Source organism: Myotis myotis, unplaced genomic scaffold (assembly GCF_014108235.1).
Source record: "Myotis myotis isolate mMyoMyo1 unplaced genomic scaffold, mMyoMyo1.p scaffold_m19_p_5, whole genome shotgun sequence".
Classification (NCBI taxonomy): Eukaryota; Metazoa; Chordata; class Mammalia; order Chiroptera; family Vespertilionidae; genus Myotis; species Myotis myotis.
The window spans coordinates 59,777,972-59,804,312 of NW_023416357.1; the positions used below are offsets into that span (position 1 = coordinate 59,777,972).

The following is a 26,341-nucleotide window of genomic DNA, read 5'->3' on the forward strand; positions in this document are numbered from 1 at the left end:
ATATATATATATATATATATATATATATATATATATACACACACACACACACACACACACACACACACACACACATATACGTATATATGTATGTATATACATACAATTCTTGAATATTGTGTTCAGGAGTATGGTACTAAATTTTATTAAATTTTATCTGTTCATTAAAACCTAGCAAAATATAACTGCAACACTAAATTAGGTATTACATGATGTTCTTATTAATAGTGTAGTATTTCATTTAAACTCATTCATAGTGATTTACATCTAGTGAAACTTGGCTATGCTATGCTAATTTATATTCTCTTATCAAGTTTGAAAAAATATATATACATCTTTGTACATATCTCCACCCCAAACACTTAACACACACAGATGCAGCTTTTGCTCCAGAGTAGTGCTTAGGTGGAGAGTAGCTGGTCTAATGGCTTGGCATTATAGCATTGGAAGGTGTGAATGGCCAGACTGTGTGAATGACCATACTGGGAATTGAACCTGCAACCCATTCATGTACCCTGACCGGGATTTAACCAGCAACCTCCTGGTGTATGGGATAATGCTCAACCAATAGCCACAAAGGCTGGGCTCTACTGATTTTTAACTGCCAAACGTGTGTCGTACCAGCCTGTTCTGTGTTTCTGTCCCTCCTATCAGTCTCTACATGGCTGCTTCTTCAGTGATAGGTTTTCTGTCCAGCTAGATTTCAGGTGGCTCTCAATGATGGCTGTTCATTAGTTTAGTTGTAATGTTGATGTGGTTGTTTGGAGGATACCAGTACCTCTTTTACCTACTCTGCCATCTTGACAGGAAGCCTTATGTTAAATTACTATAAGAGTTTCTAATACTTCTGATGAGGTGTTTTTTAATTTTTTTAAGTATGTTTTTATTAATTTCAGAGAGGAAGGGATAAGGAGAAAGAGATAGAAACTTCAATGATAAGAGAGAATCATTGATCAGCTGTTCCTGCACACTCCCACTGGGGATCAAGCCTGCAACCTGGGCATGTGCCCTGACTGGGAATCAAACCGTAACCTCCTGGTTCATAGGTCGATGCTCAACCACTGAGCCATGCCAGCCGCGCTGATAAAATATTTTTAAAATAATTTACTTAAGCTTAAGTAATTTATTGAGACTTAAATATAGAGGAGTTATTTTGAAAGATTTTTACATATAAATATTCACCCTTCTTTGTGTTATCGCTCAGGATTAAGCAAACTACCATAATGAAAATAAAGTTACTTCAAGTAATACAAAATGAGAAAATGTTTTCCATATATTTTTTTTGTTCAGGAATCAAAAGATGAACAGTGGAAACGAGCTATGGATTATTTAAATGTTGTCAATGAGCTCAACTACATGACTCAGATCGTTATCATGCTTTATGAGGATCCTAACAAGGTATCCAAGTTATCGATGTGTATGTGTTTCCCGAGGTAAATAAATAGCTTTAAGTTTCTTATTTTCCAAATGTTCTGTGATATTTTTTAGGATCTTTCCTCAGAGGAACGCTTTCATGTTGAATTACACTTCAGTCCAGGAGCCAAAGGATGTGAAGAAGACAAAAATTTACCATCCGGCTATGGATATAGACCAGCTTCAAGAGAGGTAATGATGCTGAAACCCTCAGAGCTTGGTGACCACAAGAGAGCACTGCAGTGTTAGCTTTTCATGAAGTTTCTATAAGAATTTTCTATCATGTGCTAGAATTCTTATCTAAAGGAATAAGTAGAAAGATGGTTTACATTTTTAAATTATAATTTAGGTGGACATTTTTAGGCATGGTTGAATTTTATCTTTTATTTAGATTATTTTGGATTTTTAAGACCAGTATGTAGAATGGATAAAAAACTATAGTTGTTTTGGGTTTGGTTTTTATTGTTGTTTTACTTGAGGATTAATTCATGCTAAACACTCTGCTAAGCACTTGACATGAATTGCATTTTAATCTTTATAGTAACCTTACAAAGTTAAATATATACTCAGTTTAAAACTTTGTACTAAAGTATATTGCATATTGATAAAAGTACATCAATCATAAATATATGCCTTAATGACATTATAAAATGAACACAATTGAACACCCAGCCAAGTCATAACTACAATATCATTATTCCAGAAGACCAGATTATGCCCTCTCCTTATCACAACCTCCCTGTCTTCTCCCCAAAGGTACCTTATGTCATAGATTAATTTTGCTTATTTTTGAACATTATATATATGAAATCACAAAATATATGTTTTTAGGGGGTGAGGAGTAGATTTGGCTTTTTCTTTCATTATGTTTGTGAGATTCATCTATTCTGTTCTTTGTTTTTGTTTCCATGTATTCTATTAAATAAATATAGTGGAAGGTGTCACTCCACTGCACTTAGATAATCATTTCATTTTTTTTCTAATTCAAGTTATGAAAATGAATGTTTTTATGAACATTATTTTACAAATCTTTTGGTAAACAAATATACACATTTCTTTTAAACATACATCTAGAGGTAAATTGTTAAGTCATAGGATATGCATATATTCAACTTTAGAAGATACAGTCAAGTACTTTTCCCAGTTGTTTTCTAAAGATATTGCCATATCCTTGTCAGTACTGATATGACCAGTGTTTTTTAATGTAACTATTTTTGGGAGGCATGTAATGCTATCTCATTGTGGTTTAAATTTACATTATCCTCATGACAAGTAAAGATTAGCACCTTTTAGCATGTTATTGGCCATTTGGATATGCTTTTTGGTGAAGTGCTACTGCCTAAGACTATTAAGATGATGAATAGAAGTGTTGATACTAAGCATTCTTGTTCATTCTTAAACTAAAGTGAAGAGGAATGTTCCAGAGAGACTTTTTGGAATTTTGAGATTTATATAAACTCTGCAGATCAATTTTGAGAGAAGTAACACTTTTATAGTGTTAGATCTTCTAGTCCCAGGACTTAGTATATTTTTAGTGAGATACTATATCTTTTTGATAAAATTAAGATTTTTTTAAATGCTGTACCTGCTTTGTCAGATTAATTTCTAAGTTTTTTATATTTTTATGCCATCATAAATGATGTAAATTTCATTTTCTTTTATTGTCATATTGAATTTTAACTCATTTTTGTATAAAGATTTTATAACTAGCAGCCTTACTACATACTGTTAATCATTCTAATAATTTATCCATAAAGTCATTTGGATTTTCTATGTATATGGTTGTATCTCTTTGTATATGATTTTCTATGTATATGATTGTATCTCTAAGTATATGATTGTAATGATGACAACAGTCCAGTAAAATGTTGAAAAGATTTAGTAACAGTGACACTCTTGTTTTTCAGTGACTTATTGTTGACTGTGTTGATAGTTTCAGGTTTTTAGATGTCTCTTATCCAGTTAAAGAAGTTCCTCTTTATTTTCTATACCACTTAGTTTGATGAGGGTTTTATATATTTCTGCTTGACTTCTTTTGTCTAACTATGTTTATGAGATTCGTTGGTGTAATTGTATTTAGTTTTAGTTTATCCATTTTTATTGCTTTAAAATATGTGTTTCAGTGTATAACTGTGCCCCAATTTACCCCATTCTATTATAGATGGGTATTAATATAAGTTTTTTTAACTTATCTGTCTCCTACACTATATATACTGTGAGAGTCTTGCAATCTGAGACTGTATCTTATTAATCTGTGTCCTGGCAGATGGTACCACTCAGTAAATATTTAGTGGGTCATAAAATGATTGTTATTTATGTATGCAATCATCACATTTGTTGGAAATATTTGGAACAGAATTTAAGTATTCTGAAATGTATAAATTCGGATGAAGTTTAGTTCATGCTTTGGTTGATGCCATTCCTGTATAACAAAACTGATCTTTACTCTTCTTTACTGTATTTATTATTGTTGTTTATTTATTTGGGCATTTAATGGAATTTAATTAGGCAATTTGTTTTATATGGATTTTTTGTTGGATTACTGTTTAATTTCTCCTAGAGTATATGTATTTCTAAAAGTCAGCAACTCCGTCATCTGTCTCACAATACCCAGAATAATACTAGGCTGTTGTAAGAATTTAGTTACTATTAATTTACTTGAATAAACAAACCTGTATATGTATTTTCAGTGACAGTACCAATTGCTGTTCAATTTGTTCATCAGAAGAGGTTGTTGTTTTATCTGACCTTTATATGGTATATTTGTTTCCCACAGAATGAAGGCAAGCGATCTTTTAAAATTGATAACGAGGACGAACCACATACTTCTAAAAAAGATGAGGTTGATCGAGGTGTGCTGTTGTTCAAACCTATGGTATCAGAGCCAATTCATATACACAGGAAGTCTCCACTTCCAAGATCTAGGAAGATGACTACAAACGAAGTAAGTGCATGTGTCAGAGCATGTTTTTCATATAGTAAACTAACTATATTTTAATAAAACAGAAAAGAAAATACAGCTTTAATTATGTAGGACATAATTTTTTAATAATGTGTCAGGAATGATATTTGGTTAAAAGTAAAGAGAAATTGCCAGAGATGCTTCAGCAATAACTGATTTCCAATGACACTGTAGATTAAGAGAGGAAATTCTAAATTGTTGGCCTGATTGCAAAAATCAATATAGGAATTTAAAATTTGATGATACAGTGAATAGATGAAAAATTTACCTTTGTATTAAGATCTACAATTAAATAACTAAAGCTAATTGTTATGCTCAATCATAAAATAACATTTAAATAGCTACTAAAATAACATTTAAAAGGAAAGTTGAACAGTTGGAATGAGCTTGTTAAGTAAATCTTTAATATCTATATACATTTTTACTTTAAAAGCCTTTATTTTAGATTATCTGTATTCTTTGTCAGATGATTTTCCAAGCCCTGATTGAGATCAGTGCTTACAAATGTTTTCTAAATGCTTGAGTAGAAGTATAAAGCAAGAATTTAACTTTAACACAGAAGAACCATCAACTTGTAAGTTAGAAAATATATATATATTTTTTATTTTAAAGCCTTTAAAAAATATTTTTATTGATTTCAGAGAGAGGAAGGGAGAAGATATAGATAGAAACATCAGTGATGAGAATCATTGATCTACTGCCCCCCACCCCCCACGCCACCTACTGGGGATCAAGCCCACAACCCTGGCATGTGCCCTTGGCTGGAATCAAACCTGGGACCCTTCAGTCCGCAGGCCAATGTATCTATCCACTGAGCCAAACCAGCCAAGGCAGAAAATATATTTTGTTGCTAATTAAGTGTACCAAGTCTTAAGGGTATAGCATTATCTAACAGTTGGTGAATAAGAATATAAACAACAACAAAAAAGAATTATGCTCATTTCTATGGCCCCGAATTATACAAACATAAGTGTCTTATGATTCTTAAGTTTCAAATATATCTATGCCTCAGTTTGACAGTTATGTACAGAAAAAGCATCTACCAATACAATAAATTGTTGTAATTTTATAATGGAAATTGTATACTAGTTAGGGTTCCCACTAATTTAATATTTTAAGTTAATTATGATAGAAGAGGATTAACAATTGTAGAACATTGGTTATTTGTTCTGTTATAGTTTAATTAAAAACAATGAAACCTGGGGTTATGTTTAGGTATCTTTAATTTCAGAAAATAACCTAAGCTACCACTTGAGGGCAGTGATTTTGATGTTGCTGAACAAAGCAATCTGCAGTTAATCGGATTGTTCAGAATTTCACCATTCAGTCTTCTCCTGCACTCCAAAAAGCCTTAAACACTGATACAGCTATCATTTTGCAACTCATCTGTATTTGTAAAATCTTCAACAAAATCACTGCCTTTTGTTAACTCTTAAAACATAGAATACATTTATAAATATTTTCTCATAAATACTTAAATAGTTGCTTTCAAGAGATTATTTCTATGCCATGCTAAACTTTTACTTTCATAAGGTAAATTATTCAAGTAAAACCTTGAAGACTCTTTCCAGCGTCTGCCATCTGCATGGATATCAGAAGTTTGTACTTCCAAAAGACACACAGAGAAAAAGACTATTCTCTTCATTTTGTGCAAGTAGATTTTACTCTGTCCTCACTGTCTGAAACCTGAACATGCAAACATATAAAATGAGAATGTTTGCTGCATGTTTTGCCTACTGTACTCTATAAATAACTTTGGAGGGTGTAAACAAACAGATAGCTTGAAAGTGTAAACAAGTACCATTTGAATCCATCTAATGGTTGAATTTTTTTCTGGCAGACAGATTTTCTTTTTTACATTATATACATTGAAATCTCTTTCACCCTGTGCGTAATTTTTTCATGCTTTGGGTTGGAAACTTTATCCACTATAGCACAAAACCTCTTGACTATACAAAATTAAGCAGAATACTTTCATATTTTAAAATTGCTAAGATAAAAATTTTTTAAATCTCCAGTTTTAAGAGGGAAGAAACAACTATTAAGCAGTATAAATATATGTTGTATATTTAAGATAATAAGGTAATTCTCACAATTTTTATCATAATACAATTAGATTTATGTCATTCATATCAATTTCTCAGATATTGAAATATTTGGCTCCCAAATTACTGTTTAATAGTTTTTTAAAAATTGATAAGCAAATGCGAACAAACTGTATTTTTTTTTCTTTCTGGTCATTGGCTCTGTTGTATCTAACTTTGCATGCTCTGCTTTTTTTTTTTTTTTTTTTTTTTTTTTTTTTTTTCTTTACCCCCTTTCTCACTTCCAGGAAGAGAGCCCCCTGAGTGTGTCTAGCCCAGAGGGTACTGGTACCTGGCTGCATTATACCAGTGGTGTGGGTACTGGGCGTCGAAGACGCAGATCAGGGGAACAAATCACTTCTTCCCCTGTCTCCCCCAAATCATTGGCTTTCACATCCAGTATTTTTGGCTCATGGCAACAGGTTTTTAAACTTTACTTCATTAAACATTTTTCCTCCTCGCATTCAGAGCAACAAACAGCTATCTTTGAGGACATCTAATCCCTTATTTTACATCAGAGTAAATCCTTCTGTTTTTTAATTTTGAGTTTATTTTAAAATGCTTGTGATATCTAAAAATATTAGAGGGAAATAAATCACTTAAATTGCATGTGTTTATATTTTTTTATTGGGAGGGTTTTAAATATTCAGGATTTAAAAATTAATAAATTTACACTCCTGGTATTTTAGTTTGTTAGTAAAAATTTTAAAAAGAACAGAATCTTTCTTTGACTTAATTATCATTTAAAATATTCAGAATCAAAATTACATAATTCAATGGTAAGAAAAATAACCTTTCCCCCATAATTGAAAAAATGAGATTCCACCTGGAATTTGCTGAGAATGAACATTTTTTAAAATATCAAAATTTATGTGGCCCTGAATTAGTTAGCAGGATACATCTAACACTGATCATTCTCTCATTATTCCATTGTCTGGAAGTATCTAATTGAAAGGATACATTGGGGTTTTTTTTTAGTTGTATAATGTTTTAATGCTCTCTTTAAGATAAGAGGGGGCAATGTATGTCTGCCCAGCAACAATATGGGTCAAATAAAATGATTTCTGAAGGACTTTCTGTGGTGACATTTGGAATTTTTAAGTTGTTTTTTTCTTTTTCTTTTTCTTTTTTTGTCTTTTGTTTTTTGTGTGTTTTGTTTTATTGTGTTTATTTTTTTATACAATGGAAGGTCTGCCTGTTACACATGACTTTTCCGAGCAATTTCCTTTTGGAAATATAATGCTTTTGATTATAGGAAAAGGGATTATGGTATCCATTAAGGCTGTGAATATTTAACGGTTACTCTGATAAAGCCCGTGCATGGATCAATAACTGTATGGTGACCTCAACAGCCTCTGTCTGTCTCTTCTTCCGTTTGTGATTGTTTTTCCCCCCTTCAAATACAGGAGCTGTTTAAGAGTGGGCATTTGGCTTCTTAAAGAGAGTGAAACTATATCAATCTATTAATTGTTTCTTTTCATCTGTCTTGCTTCATACATGATCTTTCATTTTTGAATGCCTGCTTCACACCACTTCATTGCAAGGATCTCATATGAAATGAACTCCCTTCAGAAGGGGATCTTGCATGATCTTCATGTTCTATGTATTTCTACTAATATTTATCATACAGCTTATTAACCTTTGTCTGTCTGGAACAGGCTGCAAATGAAATATGGATTTTTGAATTCATTTTACTGTTTTACCTCATTTATTTTGCTTTCCTTGTGCAGGTTGTCTCTGAAAATGCTAATTACCTGCGAACACCAAGAACTCTTGTGGAACAGAAACAGAACCCTACTGTAGGTAGGTGGTCTGAGAAAATTGTATTCCAAACCTTAAACTCACTATTTTGCACACATGTAAAACTCTTCAGGGGTGAAAGCATGACCAATTGCTGTGCTTTAGTTTTTGTTTAACTTAATGTACGCTAGTTTGAAACATTGAGTTGTAAAACTCGAAATAAACATCAAAGTTTTGATAAAATGAATTAAAAATAGCCTTTAGTTTTGTTTTATAACCCTTTTGAATGCCCACAATATAAACTACTTAGTTCAATTGCCAAGGCCAGTTTTTAATCTTTTATTCTATAAGGTAAAATCCCAACATGTTTCAATGTAGGGAGCAAACTTCCTTTTCCCAGTTGATAAAGATGAAAATAAGCTATTACATACAAAAAAGAAACCCTCCTTTCTGATTAAAAACAATTAAGTAGGGAGTGTTTCAGACCCCATCTGGGATTATTAATTTTCCTTTTGATCATCTCTTATGGAAAACCAATGCGAACTAATGCACAGTTGGCAGTGTTATTTATTGACTTACAGAACACAATTGGTTTTTTTGCTAACACTCAAGCAAAACAACATTTAAAAAGACCTCTCTAAGCTTATTTGCTTTTAAGCTCATTGATGATAAACTATATGAGGTGATGGCATATTATTTTCTGGAAATAGCTGTTTAATTAGGTTTAATAAAAGCATAAATTTCAACTATGTATGTACTATGATCTTTATACTAAGTATATGAACTGTCTATTGTTGCCTACCTACTTAAAGATCTTTCTTTAGTTAATTATATATAGCTAATGTTGGCAGCTTTTGCTATTTTCACAATAACTTGTCAGAAATATATACAAACATATGTATATATTTCACCTTCCTTTATGTATTATAATGTATTAGCTAGAAATTTATTTAATCCTTATTCAGTAGTAACAGTTTTGCTTGGTTGTAAAGACTTTTGCTACAAATTAAGCACCAATTTATACTGACTGTGTTTTATATGTTAATAATGTGTTTCATTGGGGTCTTATTAAAGATCTTAAGTCATTTAAGTATTGGAATTTAAACCGATTTAGGCCTGCATGACTTAAAAGGAATTGTTTTTACCTGGTCTTCTCACAAATAAGTAAATTTTAATTTGTTTTATATCATAAATATTGGTAATTTTAAATTAGAAAAGAGTCTTTACTTAAAGACATACATTGAGGAATACTGATTTAATATGGCTTAATTTGTGCTTGGAGTGCTTTTTTTCCCCCTATGGCCTGCTCATGCAAATTGATTGACAGAATCCCTTATCATCCTAAATTAATTTTTATAGTAATTTTTTAATACTTTTAGTATCTATATATCTAATTAGTGTATGGACATATTATTTTCTTCAAAGACAACATTTTGTCCAGTGTTAAATAACCTCATTTGTACATATGATGAATAGTGGTAGTTGATTCTATTAAAGTTGACATTACAAGCAAAGTGTGAGCTATTCAAGGCACTGCCAAAACGTATGGTAAGAGCCATGTTATTGCATGCTGCATGAATTCCCAATGTGAATGGAAGAACACCCGTTGTTGTATGTATTTTCTCTAACTCCCATCAGGGTCTCACTGTGCGGGCCTGTTTAGCACCTCGGTGCTCGGGGGTTCTTCAAGCGCACCTAACCTACAGGATTATGCTCGTACTCATCGTAAAAAGCTGACCTCTTCTGGCTGCATAGATGGTATGTGCACACATGCACACTCATACCTACACCCACGCACACACCCATGAGGAGACAGTATTTCACAAAGGCAAGCCTAAAGCCATTGACTGAAGCAAGTGGAATCCTAGCATCCTTTGCCTAAAAGACTATCAATGCTCTCTGTTATCCACAGCTTGGATCCATGTTTCATCAAACAGTGAATTGTCGTTAGACTTATAGTACTTACTCTATGAGTAGTTTGTTGAAATGTGAACTTTAGAACTGCATCATGTATATTATTCTTTTAGATAGTTGATAAGCCACATTATAAAGAATAAATCTGTGATCTTTTAAACATTTTTCATAGTCAATCCTTATTTTTGCTTATTTATCTTATAAATAGAAAAATATATTGGCAATACTTATAAAAATAAACATAGGATGAGAATATTTTAGAATCCCTAGTTGAAGGAGATCCTCTCACTAATATAAGTTAAGTTTTAGTAATTAGAATGTTGTTGTTTTTTCAATCACATGAGGCTCATGGAAGCTTGTCCCTTTTGTTAATAGGAGTGTTAATTAGCCTTTTCAGGATTAGCTTTATTGAAAACTTTTTCTTATGTATCCACAAATTTACTTTAGTCGGTAAAGCATGGATTTATCAGAGTTTCCAGCACATTCTGCTTTCCTTTCTTTTGTATATTTCATTAAATACTTTGCCTCTTTCATCAAGCCATTTTACTTCTTTTAACTAGTTTCTGGCTTATTACCTTCTCTCATTGTCCTTTCTGCATGTCACCTGTTACTAACCTCCTTTTATATTTGTTTTTCCCCTTTTTTTTAAGTGTCCTTCTTATGGTAGCTGTTACGAATTTCAGGTACCTGTTTTTCTCTTTCTCAGACGCCACACGCGGTTCTGCTGTTAAAAGGTTTTCTATCTCATTTGCTCGACACCCAACCAATGGTACGTTTTGCTTTTATTTTAAAAGATACTCCCCTGCTTCATCCTTTTTTATTTTTATTTTATTTCAATATTTGGGGTATACAGTATCATTCATTTCTCCATCCTTAATTTCAATTGGCATATAATTCCAGCTTATAATTCATCTAAAGTACTGATACTGTCTGGCTCCTCTTTTCAGCTCTTAATTTACACAACAATTTAACACTATTCATCAGACTTTTATATGAACACAATGATGATGAGTTTTAATACTAAATCAGCACCTGAAAATTCCTTCTAATTTCTGAGGTGATCAGTCTACACAAATTTTTTTAATTAGTGTTCTTTATTTTCTTAATTCATAATAATTTTAATTTGGTTTTGTTCCTAATTTCTTTTTTGATCACATGGTTGTTTTACTGAGCTATTTAACAAATACAGAGCTACACTCATCAAATAGCCAAATGAGATGTATCTTTTTGAGATGTTCTTGGGAACCAGAGGATGCGGATTTCACTGTGTGGCATCATTTATCCCTGGCTCTTTCTCTGAAGCAAAACCCAACTTGGTCTGGAGCACTCTGGAAATTTCATCCAGCATTCACTTATATGTTTGCTGTTGTCAAGCAATCGATTTCTTTTGGTACCACAGCTTTTTGTTAAAATTTGGAGAACCACTAATAGGAAGAAGACTAAGGTAAACATCTGGAAAACCAGTATAATTAAATTGAGTTTTTGAGGCTGAACAGGAAAGTGTTTTCTGGCCATTATTTACCCACTGCATTGTTGCACTGCCACAGCTTTTTTACATAGAGCTTGTTCGTATGAGGCAAGAGGGAGTGTTTACTGATCATTTTTAAATAATTCAAGAGTAAGAATTTAAAAGAAAACATACAGGTTTTTAGGGTTATCCAGAATAAAGGTATTTTTATTCCTGGAACATTTTTTTCTTTTTAACTACTACTAAGTATTTCAAAAATTCAAGTCAGATCTTTCAAAAACTTGTATGAAACTAAAGGATTGAACACAAGTTTATAATCATTCTTCCCTTCTAGATCCTTTAATAGTACACGTAAATAAAAATGCACTGATGCTTCTTGAATGTGGAATAAGATCTCATCCTCAACAAGTAAAAATGTAGCCTTAAAGCTTAATGTGTTTTCCCTCCATTGTAGCTATCTAAATGCTACTTTTTGAAGAAAAAGATCCTTATTTGATACAACATCAGCTTCTAAAGAACTGGCATGAGAACCGAAATCACAAGGAAAAGAGAAGTCACAAAATTCTAAGAGACCTTGCAGGTTTAAGACTAAATATAGTTTTTGTGCAGAATGCTTGTGCTTATAGCCAGTATTGCAAGTTTTATATTGCAAGGAGAAATCTGTGTTTATTGAAGCTATAAAAAAAAGAGTACTGTTTTTAGATTTAACGGAAAGTATAATAATTTTGTATTTCTTGGGTTTAGGCTTTTAAAGAATATGGATATTCCACACATTGTGAGACTTAATGCATATAAAATGCATTTCGTTCAACTCAAGAAATATTTCTTTTGGGCCTTTTTTTCCTTTTTTATATTGTGTTGTCTGACCTGTCCTATGAATTGTCATTTGACTCTTTCACTTTTTATTTTTCCTAACTTTCATGTTATTTCCGTCTTAACACATATCATGGACTTACCCCTGCCTTCATCTTTAGTTCAAGGAACATGGTGAAACAAGTTATCTTCTGACAGTACTTTACCTTATTATCTGGGCCTCTGTGCTGAACACCCAAACCTCTGTAGGTGCTGGTTCGTTTCTTCTGTGGAATTTCTAGGCTTCAGTGGTATGTTTTCATAGCTTTTTAAACATGACAGTAGGGTGGCTTTTTAAATTGCTGCGCTAACCCTTTCATTGTGCATTAAAGGAAATGTTTACTGGAGATAAATGGGGGGAAATGCAGTCCAGGAGAACTTGGTTATATTGTCATTTGCCTGTTATAAAATCTAATAGGCAAATGCAGGAAAATAGTTGTTACAGAAGACTTATAAACATTCTAAGGAAAGGATAAAAACCACGTTGTTAATTGCAAAGAAAGGGTTAGTGCTTATTTGCATGAATCTTGTACCAAAAAAAAAAAAGTAATACTTGTGCAAACCTAATTTCTTTAGTGTTTAATTTAGGTGCTTTAGCTGCTCTTATGGTATTATAGTTGTTGGTTTTTAAAAAAAGTGTATGTACTGTCATGCTTTGGTTTGCACCTGAAAATCAGACATTCCAGTTTTGTAAATCCTTTGGTTATATTCATAGGAAGATTAAATTCTTTTTAACCAAATTTTTCCTATTCCAAATAAGAATTAAGCAGTTCTTAGGTCAATATTTTCTCCCAAAATTAAATAACTACGCCATTGTTAAAATGAGCAAATGCCTATTATAGAAGCACAGTTTTACAGCCCATTTGAGTTTAATTTTTACTTTTTAATTGACAATATTAGACTTTATGTAAAACTTTAAGTATTAAAAATATTTTCTTTGGAAGAAAATTAATATGTGTTTTTGAAAGAGTAGATGCAAAATGACTTGTTATTTTGTTTGCATAGGAAAACAATTTTAAAAGCCATTCAGTTGAATATGTAGACAAGACATTTTTATAAAAGGCAAATAACCTAGATCCTATTTGTTTTAAAAGAAAACTCTATATTTAAACACTTTTGTTTCACTGATGGTATTAACACATATCTGCATGGTTTGTTTTATGAAATTTTTGTATTTCTGTTCCATTGTTGAATGCAAACATGTATATTTTGTATTGCTTTTTATTTGACCTAACTTTACCCAGCTAGCAATTTCCAATAATAGAACTATTGTGTAATTTATGTAATTTATTGTGTAATAATATGTAATTTATTAAAGGTAGGTGAAATATGTTCTGGAATTTTAATCTCAGCATAAATTATTGTTCTTTTGGGTTCACATTAGAGAGTATTGTTGGCCTTGGTAAGACTAGAAAAGTCTATAAAATCACTCTTGGCAAGTAATTACATATTGTTTTTCAAAAAAACGTTACCTTTAGCATCCTGGCATCAGGGACACATCATGGCATCATTATGCACCTCTCAAATAGAACTGCTGTTAAAATGTAAAATACTGAAAAGTTGTATTTTTTTGTCTTTTTCCTCAGGTATTTTTCTTTATTATTTTTAGATTTTACGAAAATATAGAATGAAATTGTGTGCATGCTGTACTCTGTGATTACTTTAAAATGAAATCTGTGTCACATCTTGTTCCAGGCCTGTGTTGCATAGCATCTGGTGTCATGACTTCCGAGATCCGTGTGTTTGCATGTGATACAAAGACCTAAACTCCAGTTCTAAACAATGCTCTGCTTCCTTTTTAATGACTGATTTTTTTTCAATATCCAACTTTTGTTTTTGCTTTTGTTTTCCAGGCTTTGAGTTGTATTCCATGGTGCCATCTATTTGTCCTCTAGAAACTCTTCACAATGCCCTGTCTCTAAAGCAGGTGGATGAATTTCTCGCCTCCATTGCTTCTCCATCAAGTGAAGTTCCACAGACGGCCCCTGAGATCTGTATGAAAATTATTATTGTTATTTGATTTGGGGGATATAGTTATCTGAATATAAAAAGAATTATAAAACAAACAAGTAGTGGTAGGGAATAGAATTTTGGAGAGAAAGGGGTGTAAGGGAGCATTATTTGGAATTCTTTGTCATAATATGTAATGTACCACTTTTTTTGACTCCTCTCAAAACTTTTGTACAAAAAGGAAAAAAAAATCTAAGGACCAGCAATAGAAGTCAACAACATAATATAGAGTCAGGGCCTTTTTTTCACATTCCTATTGTATGTCATTTTATAATGAACTTTTAAAAAATTGTAAAATATTCCATCTACATTAACCCATACGTGCACACATGCCCATGGTAATTACTCATATTGATCCAGAAAGAACTTTTGACTACGAAGGAAATGACTATAACATTTTTTCAAATTATGTTATTCAGAAAATATTCTGAAGAAGTTAGTTTGTGTGTGTGATAAAAAGGGATTTATGGCTAATTGAGTTTTGGAAACTGTGTGTTATCTCCTATAATACAGGTTTCCTTACAGAAGAACCTTAGCTATTATAACTATACCTCTTGGGAGTTACAACCCCTCTTGGAGGTATAGTTACAATAGCTAAGGTTCTTCTGTAAGGAAACCTGTGTACCCAGACTTTCCAAAACTTATTTTTTGAGAAAACATATTTTGGTAATACATTTAAACATCTTGCAGTACTAATCTAAGGGATTTCATTTTTAGGAAATGTTCAGGGTTACCATTTTAGGTGTGAGGAGTCAGCTGCTGTTGTCATTCTCAGCTTAATGAGATCCTTCAGCACATTGGCATTTCCAGTGTCAGATGCATTAGTTTTGGGAGACAGTGCTCTGCTTAGAGTTAAGAACCTGCTAGTTCTAGTAATATCTTAGAAAAGCTACAAACTTTCAGTGTGCACCATTTTCCTTTTTGTAAGGAGAATGCTGTAAATATGTTTCTTGGAAGAATGAAACCGGAGGTCTTGGAATGAAAGCCACTTTTATATCTTGCTGTTGCTCTCCTTCCTTTCCTGGGCCACCACATGTGCTACTTGAGAGAGTTCTGTTCCCTGGGTATTCCATCCAAATGGTGCCCTGCATTTCTGCAGTAGAGTGGCCTTTCCCTTTTCCTCTACTTCTGGTAGTAGAGGTCAACTTTCAGTCATTATTGAAACAGAGAGGAATCATAGTATGATCTAAAGTATTTCACTCCAGTGTGGGGTGCTGCTTCTCTCTTTTCCATGTCCCGCATGGAAAAGGAAACAGTCCATTTGCTGAGTGGAGGAGCTGGGGATTAAGAAATTAAAGAAAGACCAAGACGCAGAAATAGATTTTAAGCTGGGGCCAGGTGGGCGCCATCCTCTCTGATGGAGAGGCGGCAAAAAGCGGGCTGAGCCACACAGCAGGTTTATTTTAAAGGCCTAGATTTACATATCTAGTTCCGCCCCTGCCTGATTAACATGTCCAGCCTTATTGGGGAAGCATGTTCCCAGGGCGTGGCTCTGCCTATGCTCTGAGTTCAGCTGACAATAATTATAAGAAAATGCCTAGGTGCCTCCCAGGCGGCCCTCTACACTCTTGGTTTTGGGAAGTAGGCTTTAATTTCAAATTTTACATATGAAATGTAAGAACTTAGAGTAGGTGTCGATGCTAATTAGAATTTAGAAGGTTTTCAAGGAATGCAAAGATAATAGCAGCAGTAATAACGGGTTTGTTTTGGAAAAAATTTTGGTGAAATATGTACAAAAAGGTCATTTTTGAAGGTTTATTGTGTGGTGCTATTGTTTATGATGGCTTTATATCTGTGGTTAATGAATTTAGTTCATCAGAGTGTATACTAAGGTAAATAAATGAAGAATAATAAATTCCTTTTCCAGTTCTAATAAGCTCTCCTTTGTATCATGGATACAAGTTGTAGTCCAATTCATGTGGCTCTCTTAAATTTTCATGCCATTACTTACTAAAGGAACTAGGTAAGAAAGTAAATATTGTTAATGCAGTCATAGAATTGGGTGAACTTTAGAATTACTCTAGTTCATTGGTCTTCAACTATATTCCCAAGAGCTTTTGGAAGCTCCAGAGAAAGATGGGTTCTTAATGTGTCTTTCAGGGCTGCTTCAACTAGAGTGTTTGCTTTGATCCATTTTATTTAACATTTCATTTGAGAAAAGGTTGCTGTTTAAAGGAAAACACTTAGAAAGACACTGCTAAAAAAATCAACCAATTAGTGATCAAGCAAGACTACAACCCAGGTCCTCTAAAATGTATGGGTTTCCTTATTATTTTTGAATATTAAAATAGGATGCCAATTAGGATAGAAGTATCTGAATCCTGTATTTTTTAGGGTAATTGCAGAATTAATATTTAGTAATCACAATATACAGGGTGGGGCAAAAATTGGTTTATAGTTGTTTGTATAGAAAAAGTACAATAATTAATAAATAATCTATATATATAAAAGCCAAGTGACCAGAACAACATGATGTGCACTGCGGCCAGCCAACTGGCCCAATCGGGGGTGCCCCCTGGCTGGCCCCACCCCCTACCACCCCCCCCCACCCCACTCTGATTGGTGGTGGGGCCAGCCAGCCAACCGCCCACAGCCCCTCCATCCTGCTGGCCCAGCCTGATCGGCCCCCATTGAGGCAAGCAGGCCGGACTCCACCTGTGCAGGAATTTGTGCACTAGGCCTCTAGTAATATATAATAAGCTACATGTTTCATGTACTCACAACTGTAAACCTGTATTTTGCCCCACCCTGTATTTATATTATTTACTAGAGGCCCAATGCACAAAAATTGGTGTACTCGGGGGGAGGGGGTCCCTCAGCCCGGCCTGTGCCCTCTCGCAGTCTGGGACCCCTCGGGAGATAACGACCTGCTGGCTTAGGCCTGCTCCCGGGTGGCAGAGGGCAGGCCCAATCCCTAGGTGCAGCCCCTGGTCGGGCTCAGAGCAGGGCCGATTGGGGAGTTGGGGCGCCGCCCCCTGTCATGCACAGAGCAGGGTCGATGGGGAGGTTACGTCGCCACCCCCTGTCACGCACAGAGCAGGGCCAATCAGGGGGTTGGGGCACTGCCCCCTGTCACTCACAGAGCAGGGCCCATCAGGGGGGTTGGGGCTCTGTACCCTGTCACGCACAGAGCAAGGCCCATCAGGGGGTTGGGGCGCCGCCCTCTATCACCCACAGAGCAGGGCTGATCAGGGATTTGGGCGCCGCCACTCTCACACTCAGGGCAGGGCCGATGGGGAGGTTATGGCTCTACCCATCACACACAGAGCAGGGCCCATGGGGGGACGGGGCTTGGGGCGCCGCACCCTGTCATACACAGAGCAGAGCCGATCAGGGGGTTGGGGCGCCACACCCTGTCACACACAGAGCCGCAGGGCAATCAGGGGGTTGGGGAGCTCCCCCATATCAGGCACAGAGCAAGGCTGATCGGAGTTGGGGCGCCTTCCCCTGTCACGAACAGAGCAGGGCCGATAAGGAGGTTGTGGCCCCACCCCCTGTCACACACACAGCCGCAGGGCGATCAGGGGGTTTGGGCGCTGCCCCCTGTCACACTGATCCCGGTGCCGGGAGGCCTCTCGGCTCCGCTGATCCCGGTGCTGGGAGGCATATTACCCTTTTACTATATAGGGTAGAGGCCTGGTGCACGGGTGGGTGCCAGCTGGTTTGCCCTGAAAGGTGTCCTGGATCAGGGTGGGGGGCCCCACTGGGGTGCCTGGCCAGCCTGGGTGAGGGGATGATGGCTGTTTGCAGCTGGTCACACACCCTTCAGGGTGGGGGTCCCCACTGGGGTGCCTGGCCAGTCTGGGTGAGGGGCTGAGAGCTGTTTTCAGGCTGGGGGTGACTGAATCTCCCAGCTGCTCCTTTTTTTCTTTTCTTTTTTTATTCTGGGCCAGCTTTAGCTTTGAGGCTTGGTTCCAGTTCTTAGGCCTCTGCTGCTGAAAGTAGGTTTCTGGCCTTTGCTTACAATGTTGCGATCCTGCTGGCTGAAGCCCGGCGGATTCTGACCTTTGCTTACAATGTTGCGATCCTGCTGGCTGAAGCCCGGTGGACTAAAACAGGTTTCTGGGGTTTTATTTAGCTTCTATATTTGTTACATAGTTGCTTAGAGTTGCAGCTCAGAGGCCTGCAGCGGCAGGCGGGGAACGTTGGAGTCCTCCATCAGTGAAGCAAGCAAGCCTCATGTTAGTTTCAAGCTGCCTGGCTGCCAGCCGCCATCTTGGCTGGCAGTTAATTTGCATATTGCCCTGATTAGCCAATGGGAAGGGTAGCGGTCGTACGCCAATTACCATGTTTCTCTTTCATTAGATAGGATACTTAATTCTCTAATTTGTCAAGGAAGTAGCATCATAATATAGAACTACTAGTATATTGATTTTGTGGTGTTACAAGGAAAAAAACATTAATCTTCTGTCATTACAAAACTTTTTTTCCTCACCTAGGACAAAATTACTTTTGTGGTAACTAGCTGGTTTATAATGGGGCACTGACAGTATCAGATTGAGGGAAAAGGTGTGGGAATACCAACTGGATAAGTTAGAGCTGGAAATTAACACAATAGGATAAAAAATGCAAGCAGAGTCCATCCAGCATGGCTCAGTGGTTGAGTGTCAACCTGTGAACCGGGAGGTCATGGTTTGATTCCCAGTCAGTACATGCCTGGGTTGTGGGCTCAATCTCCAACAGGGGCATGTAGGAGGCAGCAGATTGATGTTTCTATCTCTCCCTCTCCCTTCCTCTCTGGGGGAAAAAAAAAAAAAAAATTTTACATATATATATATATATATATATATATATATATATATATATATAAAATTTTTATTTTTAATGCAAGCAGAAAAGAGCTAAGCAACAGTGTGGTGGTGGTGCTTTATAGGGTGTTTTAGGGACTTTTTGGTCAGTCACTTGTATGTTATTTCATTAGTGACTACTTTGAGCTTTCTGCCAGTGGATTTTTATATTCCTTCAGTGTATCAGCCACCTAAGGCACATTAGCCATAATTGGCCCAGATACTACTGATTTTTTCAGAGACACACTGTTTATTGCTATCAAGTAACTCCCCCAAAATTTTAAAAAAGGCAAATTTTTGTTGTTCAATTTCAGTTTACATTTAATATTATCTTGTATTAGTTTTAGGTGTACAAGGTAGTGGTTAGACAATCATATACTTTACAATGTTCCCCTGATATTTCCAGTACCCACCACCATACATAGTTAGAAGCGAGTCTTTTTTTTTTTTTTTTTTAATGTATTTCTTCACCTCCCTTTGTTTACAAACTCACCAGCTCATACCAATAGCTAGCTCCCCAACTCCACTTGTTCTTCCCCAGAGGACTCCATACTTAAGAATTACCTCTACTTTTCCTTTTCATACCTCTCAATCTTCCCACCTTGATTAGAAAAAAAAAAAATCTGTACAATTCCCTTGCATGAAGATACATCTTAGCTGGGTAACATAGGAAGACAATATGGTTTATTTAATTACTTGTAATCTAGTTAGTTTATTCTTAAATAGGATAGTAGTTTAAAGATGTTTATAGATGAATCTACTGTGTTTATTTATTTCTGGATCTCTACTTGATGTTTTTGAGAGGAAAACAGCTTGGGACTCTTTGTCTTCTGTTACCAGCCAATAAAACTATTCTATCAGCTGTCATCCCTTAAGAATCTGAGTTTCTATTAGGGCAGGATAAAATTGTCAAATGCTTATTGTTTACAATATAAACAGAACATGTTTTTGACCAAGTGTATGAGAGAAGGTCCTACAGGAAAGATGGATTTGCTGAATTTACTCAAAATCGTGTCTTGTCGGTTTTCCCCTATTATTTGTGTGTGTGTGTGTGTGTGTGTGTATATCTGTGAAACATGTCATAAGAAATGTTCTAAAATGTAAAGTTAGAATTGACAGAAAATTATTGAATTACCACTATTTTTTGTTTATTTGTTTTTTTCAGCCTCCACAGCTTCACGTTTAAGTCCAGTAATGAGAAGAAAAATATCTTTAAATACATATACACCTGCAAAGATCCTCCCAACACCACCAACTACCTTAAAGAGTTCTAAAGCAAGCAGCAAACCAGGTTAGGCGTATGTGTGAATTTATAAATTCTGTATAGCAACTAGCTAGCTTTTTAATTTTAAGTGGGATCATTACACTCTAAGAAGTTAATTGATCCTAACAGTTAAAAATCGTACTATAGCTCTGGTCGGTGTGGCTCAGTTGATTGGGCATTGTCCTATGCACCAAAAGGATGCTGGTTCAGTTCCAGGGCACGTCCCTGGTAGGGGCCATGCTGGAGGCAGCTGATCAATGTTTTGCTCTCACATCAATGTTTCTCTCCATCTCCCTTCCTTTCTTTCTAAAAATAAATTAAAATATATATATATATATTTTAAATCTTACTGTAGCCTTTTGATATACATGTATTTTTTCTCTGTTGTCTTCTCCTTCCCCCATTAACAGATGTTAATAAAATATATTCTAGCCCTGACGATTTTGCTCAGTGGTTAGAGCATCAGCCTGTGGACTGAAAGGTCTCAGGTTCGATTCCGGTCAAGGGCATGTTCCTGGGTTGCAGGCACGTCCCCAGTAGTGGGTGTACAGGAGGCAGCTGATCAATGTTTCTCTCTCATCGATGTTTCTAGCTCTCTATCCCTCTCCCTTCCTCTCTACAAAGAATCAATAAAATATAAAAATAAATAAATAAATAAATAATATATTCTATATGCATACATTTTTCCAAACTAATTTATGGACTGTCTTCCTTTGGTTTTTCTGTTAAGCTTAGGCATCATTTTATATGAAAGGGTGTTTTAGGAGGAGGTGGGGGGGGCAGTTAATAACCCTTGTTATTGTTCACTTTTACCTGTTATTTTCATTCTACTGTCAAACCCATCTACTAATTTTTGATTTCAGATATTCTTTAATTTTAGACATTTTTTTTGTTCTTTATAGTTTTTCTTCAGAGATTTTCTATATTTTTTTCACTGTAAGCATATTTTCCTTTGTTCTTAAACATAGTTAAAATAGTTGCTTTCAAATTCTTGTCTGTTAATGTGCTGACCTCAGAATTAGTCTCTGTGAATTTACCCATTGTCAAGGAGGAGGAGGTTTTCCTGTTTTTTTTATACATTGAATAATCTTGGATTATATCTTAGACATTATGAATGATATATTATAGAAATTTGGGGCTCTATTATTTCTGTTATGTTCCTCCAGAGAGTAGTGGGTTTTGGTTTTTCTAAAGCGAAGAGTTAACTTTGACCTCAAGTTGCAGAACTCTACCCCTGGAAGTGGCTGACAGCTCCACTGTCACTCACTTTTTTAGGCCTTCGCTGGGATTCCTGGAGCTTGCTCTTCTCATGCCATAGATTTAATCGGTTCATACAAAGAATTCAAGGCTCTCTGACTTTCCAGCAGCTGTAGTTTCCCAATACTCGTCTTCTGGTTCTTTATGCTAGTATGCCAGAGTTTTATATTGGAGTGTTAGCCATTTTACATGGTGCACACTGGATCCTGTCCTTGGGCCAAAAGCTTTTAAAAAGGGGGTTGGGAGTTAGGGGTGGGTTTGGGGGAGATAACCATCTCACGATGTTCACTTCTTTCAAGTGTTGAATTTTTTCCAGTATGTGCCTGCCTTTGTTCACTCTTCAGTGTCTTCAGGTAGTTGTTTTCATACTTTATTCAGAGTTAATACTTGTTACATGCAGGAAGATTGGTCTGACATGAGCTTACCCATTTATATAGAAATGCAACTCAGCTTAGAATTGCTTTTTGATAACTCATTAGAGTATGATGTTGGTTTGCATGTAGAAGGATGAGTCCTAAGCCAATAAATTTTCTAGTTTTCTAGCCTTTTAGCTTTTTAAATAGGGACGAGATAGGAGATATAGGAGAAAGTAGATGTTTATAGGGAAAATGATGAATTCAGTTTTAAATATGTTAAGTTTATGTTTCCTGTTAGATATCTATATAGAAATTTCTAGTAGGATATATAGATCTTAAGGTAAGGGGAAAGGCCTGGGCCAGAATTATGAATTTGAGTGTTGTAAGCACAATAGACGGCAGTTAAAAATGATGGAATAAATTAGTTTCCCAGGAAGAATGTAGAGTAAAAAGAAGAATGTGTTTGGTGAATGCAGCCCATTGACATTACTTTTCTGTATTAGTGTTGAATTCTAAAAAGTTAAAAATGCTCTATTAAGTGTTTGCAATGTTTCATTTACATTATAATTACAACATAAAGTATATTATTTTGTCACTTATCAATCTTATTTAAACTTTGATTGCTTGTGAAAATCTAAGCAATAGTTTTTTTCTTTTTTTGTTTAGCTACCAGCGGACCTTCTAGTGCAGTTGTTCCTAATACCTCAACCCGAAAAAAGATTATAAGTAGCAAAACAGAAGTGCATGAACACAAAAAAACCACTGGGAAGAAGAAATAAAATCTTCTTAACTGGAGCTAGAAATCCTTATACTTACAAAAATCACCTGTTCATTAGGAAAAAAAACGTGATAAGCCTTGGCTAAAAACTGTCAAAGCAAGTAATTTATGTTTCTTCTTATACATCTCTGTATTCATTTAAAAATATGTTAAATCTAGAGAATTCTCTGTATAGTTTCAGGTAAGAAACCTTTTCCATGATCTGGAAATGTTTAAAACCATGTTTATTAGCATTTTATGAATAGCAAAACTTAAGGTGATAGAGATCTGTCGTTCTGAATATGATGTTTACTGTATGCCTGTGGGAAGAAAAGGAACATGAACGCCCAGCTGGCCTGTACCAGTGTGGCTCCAGTAATGCTGTTTAATGAAGAATCTGTGAAGTGGCCTCTGTACTCACTTTCAGTATCATGGATTGCATCTCGGCTCTAAAACCTGTAGCTTGGGTTGAAATTTGATGGGCAGGATTACATATTTGAGGCTTTAAAAAAGTACATTTCCAAAGAGATATTGACCATTTAGATTACAAACTTTTCCCCCCAGTTGTTACAATTACATATATGCTGCAATATTTAATAACTGGAGTTATAGGATATGGGTTATTTTTTTCAATATGTGCTTTGAAATTTTTTTATTGTGTGTTGTTTAAAATATTACAGATACAGCTGGGATATCTACACCTTTATGTGCATAAATTTGTATATTAATTTGTAGAAAATATTTTCTTTATATATTTTCTTACCATAAGGTGCTTTTGTTCATCAGGAAAATTTTGTTCCACAAATTGGCAAGAAAGTCATCCTTAGAGTTATTTTTTAAGAGATATAGGTGACAAGTTTATAAATGTAACATTTATTTTCAGTTCTTTTTAGATCTAAGGAACTCAGTTCAGAAATAGAAATCATCTATGTGAGAAGACTATCTGAATTCTATAGTTAGTACAGATTATACATAGCACCTACTTTTACTCCATCCTTATCTCTAGTGTATCAATTGATTTCACTAAGAAAGCTTAAAGATTGAGGATTTGAAATAAATGCTTTTTTTCAAGTGATTAGATTTTAAAGGGAAATTAAGATGTGTTGTGATTTCATCTATGATGTGAAAAAAATATTATCCTTGGTGCTTTTTTTCCTTTGCACAACGAATTAATTATATGCCACTTATAATGACTTAAACTGAAAACCAAACAATACAACCTGATAAGAATTCCATGCATTGTCAGTCAGGTAACTTAAACTGCTAAAGCATTAGCTTGAAATTTATAGTTAAAAAATTATTGAATTCTCATATGAATACAACTATTAGAGTTCTTCAAAAGAGACTCTACTAACCTTAAATCATCATATATGAACTGACTTTTAGAAAATAATCATATTACGTGTTTTAAAAGGTACCTGATGTGAAATCACAAATATATACAATTATGTAAGTTCATATACTTCACATGAATGTAAATGTATTATACAGAGACATGCCTTGTAAACAGTAGAATGTATCTAAGCTTTTTGTATGTGAAAATGTGGTTAATGTGCTCATAGTGGGAGTTAGGAGCCTACTTTTATTTTTTAAGTGAATTAAAATATTTTATTTCCAGAATCAGAGAGTGACTTAAATGGCAAATTATTATTTGTTTCTACATCCACCCACCCTCCTCCCCCTGTAATCACCACACTGTTGTCCTGCCCATGAGTTCTTTCTCTTTTTTTTTTCTTTTTTGTTCAACAATAACCCCCACCCACACCCCGCACCAGAGCTGTTTGCTGTCTGTCTATGAGTCTGTTTCTGTTTTGCTTATTAGTCCAATTTATTCATTAAATTCCACGTATGAATGAAATTCTATGCTACTTTCACTTCAGTGTGATAGGGCCAATCTGTGTGGCTGTCTGTCTACTTCTGAATGAGTAACATTCTCCAGGAGAATGTTGGTTGTGGAGATGGTACTGGGTCATGTTCCCCCAAAGCTTCAGCACTCTTGGTATTTGGAACCAGGTCATTCTTCATTGTGGGAGGACGTCCTGCACGTTGTGAATGTTGAGCAGTATCCCTGTGCCAAGCTGCAAGGATTGAGGTCATCAGTTAAGACAGTGAGCCAGAGTGAAAACAGCAAGTCTTTATTCACTTACTGTGATAATCTCAGCAAGAGGCCAAAAAGAAATGTAGTGCTGGCTCCTCGTGCCATTTTCTGTCATGGAATGGCACTAGGCAAGGTCAGTCAAATGGCATGTGGTGCAGGTGGAGGAAACTGTCTCACTGCTGGCGAGCACTGAACAAAAGGTTCCTGCCATTTTATGAACCCAGGAGACTAGGAAACTGTCTCACTGCTGGCGAGCACTGAACAAAAGGTTCCTGCCATTTTATGAACCCAGGAGACTAGGGGCAGGAGGAGAGGGATGGGTTAGGAGTGGAAAAAACTGAGTTTGAGTGGAATCTCAGTGAAGACAGCTAAAATGTGTCTCAGTCATGGTCCCCTGATCAAGAGGCCTTTGGAGTTGCCTGGGCTAGGAACACATGCTGGCTCAGGGGGGCCTGACTGCTTGACTACAACTGTCTTGGAAGACTGGGTAGAACAGCTTCATATTCTATGAAGCCTGCCAGGCCAACACCTTTGTAACTGCCTGTGGTAAGGCCTGAAAGATCACTCATAGGATTTTGGTCTGGAGCCAGTCTCATTCTACATCTCAGCTGCAAAACCTGTAGTGTGGGTTGAAATTTGATGGTTTATGTGTCAGTAGCATCACCCTAAACTGAGAATCAGAAGTGTCCCAGACATTACATTATGTCTCCTAGGGGGCAGAATCACACCCAGTTAAGAACCACTGCCGTAAAGCACAAGATTGTGTGAAGAAAGAATGGATATATGCCCCAAGTTAGGGTTCAGATAGAAAGGGTGGGAGAGATGGATAACATGAATAATCAACAATGTATACCATACATATTTTACCTATGTTTGCTACAGTTACCTCTTCCACTAGTGGTTTTCTTAACTATAATTTTCAATTACATTTTAATTTTTTAGATGCTGTTGACTCCTTACTAATTGAGCAATGTCCAATTAGTATACTTAATGCTTTCTTTTGCCTTTCCTCTATTGTAGTTTTATTTGATTGAATTATTTCTTTGGTTATTCTTATATTTAACTTTGTGCCTATAAATATGCTTATACCTTTATTTGTGCTTAGCAATTTAAATGCTATATTTTGAATCCCTGCTTAATTGAGATGAAAAATCATTCCACTTTATCTCCTCTTTGCCTTCTAATTGATTTCTGTGATGGCTTTATTTTTTCTTTTCCCTTTCTTTTCTGAACTCTGTTAGTTCATATTTCATTTCCTATGGTTGTTTTGCCATGGTAGTTCTGATCACCTATATCTGTCTCTGTATGAACTATTTGTTCCCTTAAGTTCTTTGAGTTATGACAGTATATTTGGTAACATATTTCATGTGCTCAGTGGA

General features: G+C 35.4%; 1 protein-coding gene across 21 annotated transcripts in view; it reads left to right on the forward strand.

Moving 5' to 3' along the window:
• PPIP5K2 (diphosphoinositol pentakisphosphate kinase 2) overlaps positions 1 to 24,489 on the forward strand; it is a 66,253-nt gene extending 41,764 nt beyond the window's left edge. For 4 of the 21 annotated variants that reach the window (XM_036308766.1, XM_036308765.1, XM_036308764.1 and 1 more), the window contains 11 exons: positions 1,291 to 1,398; positions 1,489 to 1,605; positions 4,190 to 4,357; positions 5,909 to 6,025; positions 6,708 to 6,881; positions 8,190 to 8,262; positions 9,838 to 9,957; positions 10,820 to 10,882; positions 14,287 to 14,427; positions 20,396 to 20,521; positions 22,774 to 24,489. In XM_036308766.1, coding sequence (XP_036164659.1) covers positions 1,291 to 1,398; positions 1,489 to 1,605; positions 4,190 to 4,357; positions 5,909 to 6,025; positions 6,708 to 6,881; positions 8,190 to 8,262; positions 9,838 to 9,957; positions 10,820 to 10,882; positions 14,287 to 14,427; positions 20,396 to 20,521; positions 22,774 to 22,886 — 1,320 coding nt within the window. In that variant the 3' untranslated portion in view covers positions 22,887 to 24,489. Of the gene's footprint in view, positions 1 to 1,290; positions 1,399 to 1,488; positions 1,606 to 4,189; positions 4,358 to 5,908; positions 6,026 to 6,707; positions 6,882 to 8,189; positions 8,263 to 9,837; positions 9,958 to 10,819; positions 10,883 to 12,555; positions 12,685 to 14,286; positions 14,428 to 20,395; positions 20,522 to 22,773 lie in introns of those variants that run through there. The other 17 variants (XM_036308771.1, XM_036308769.1, XM_036308778.1 and 14 more) reach the window with 14 other exon arrangements.
• The last annotated feature ends 1,852 nt before the right edge of the window (positions 24,490 to 26,341 follow it).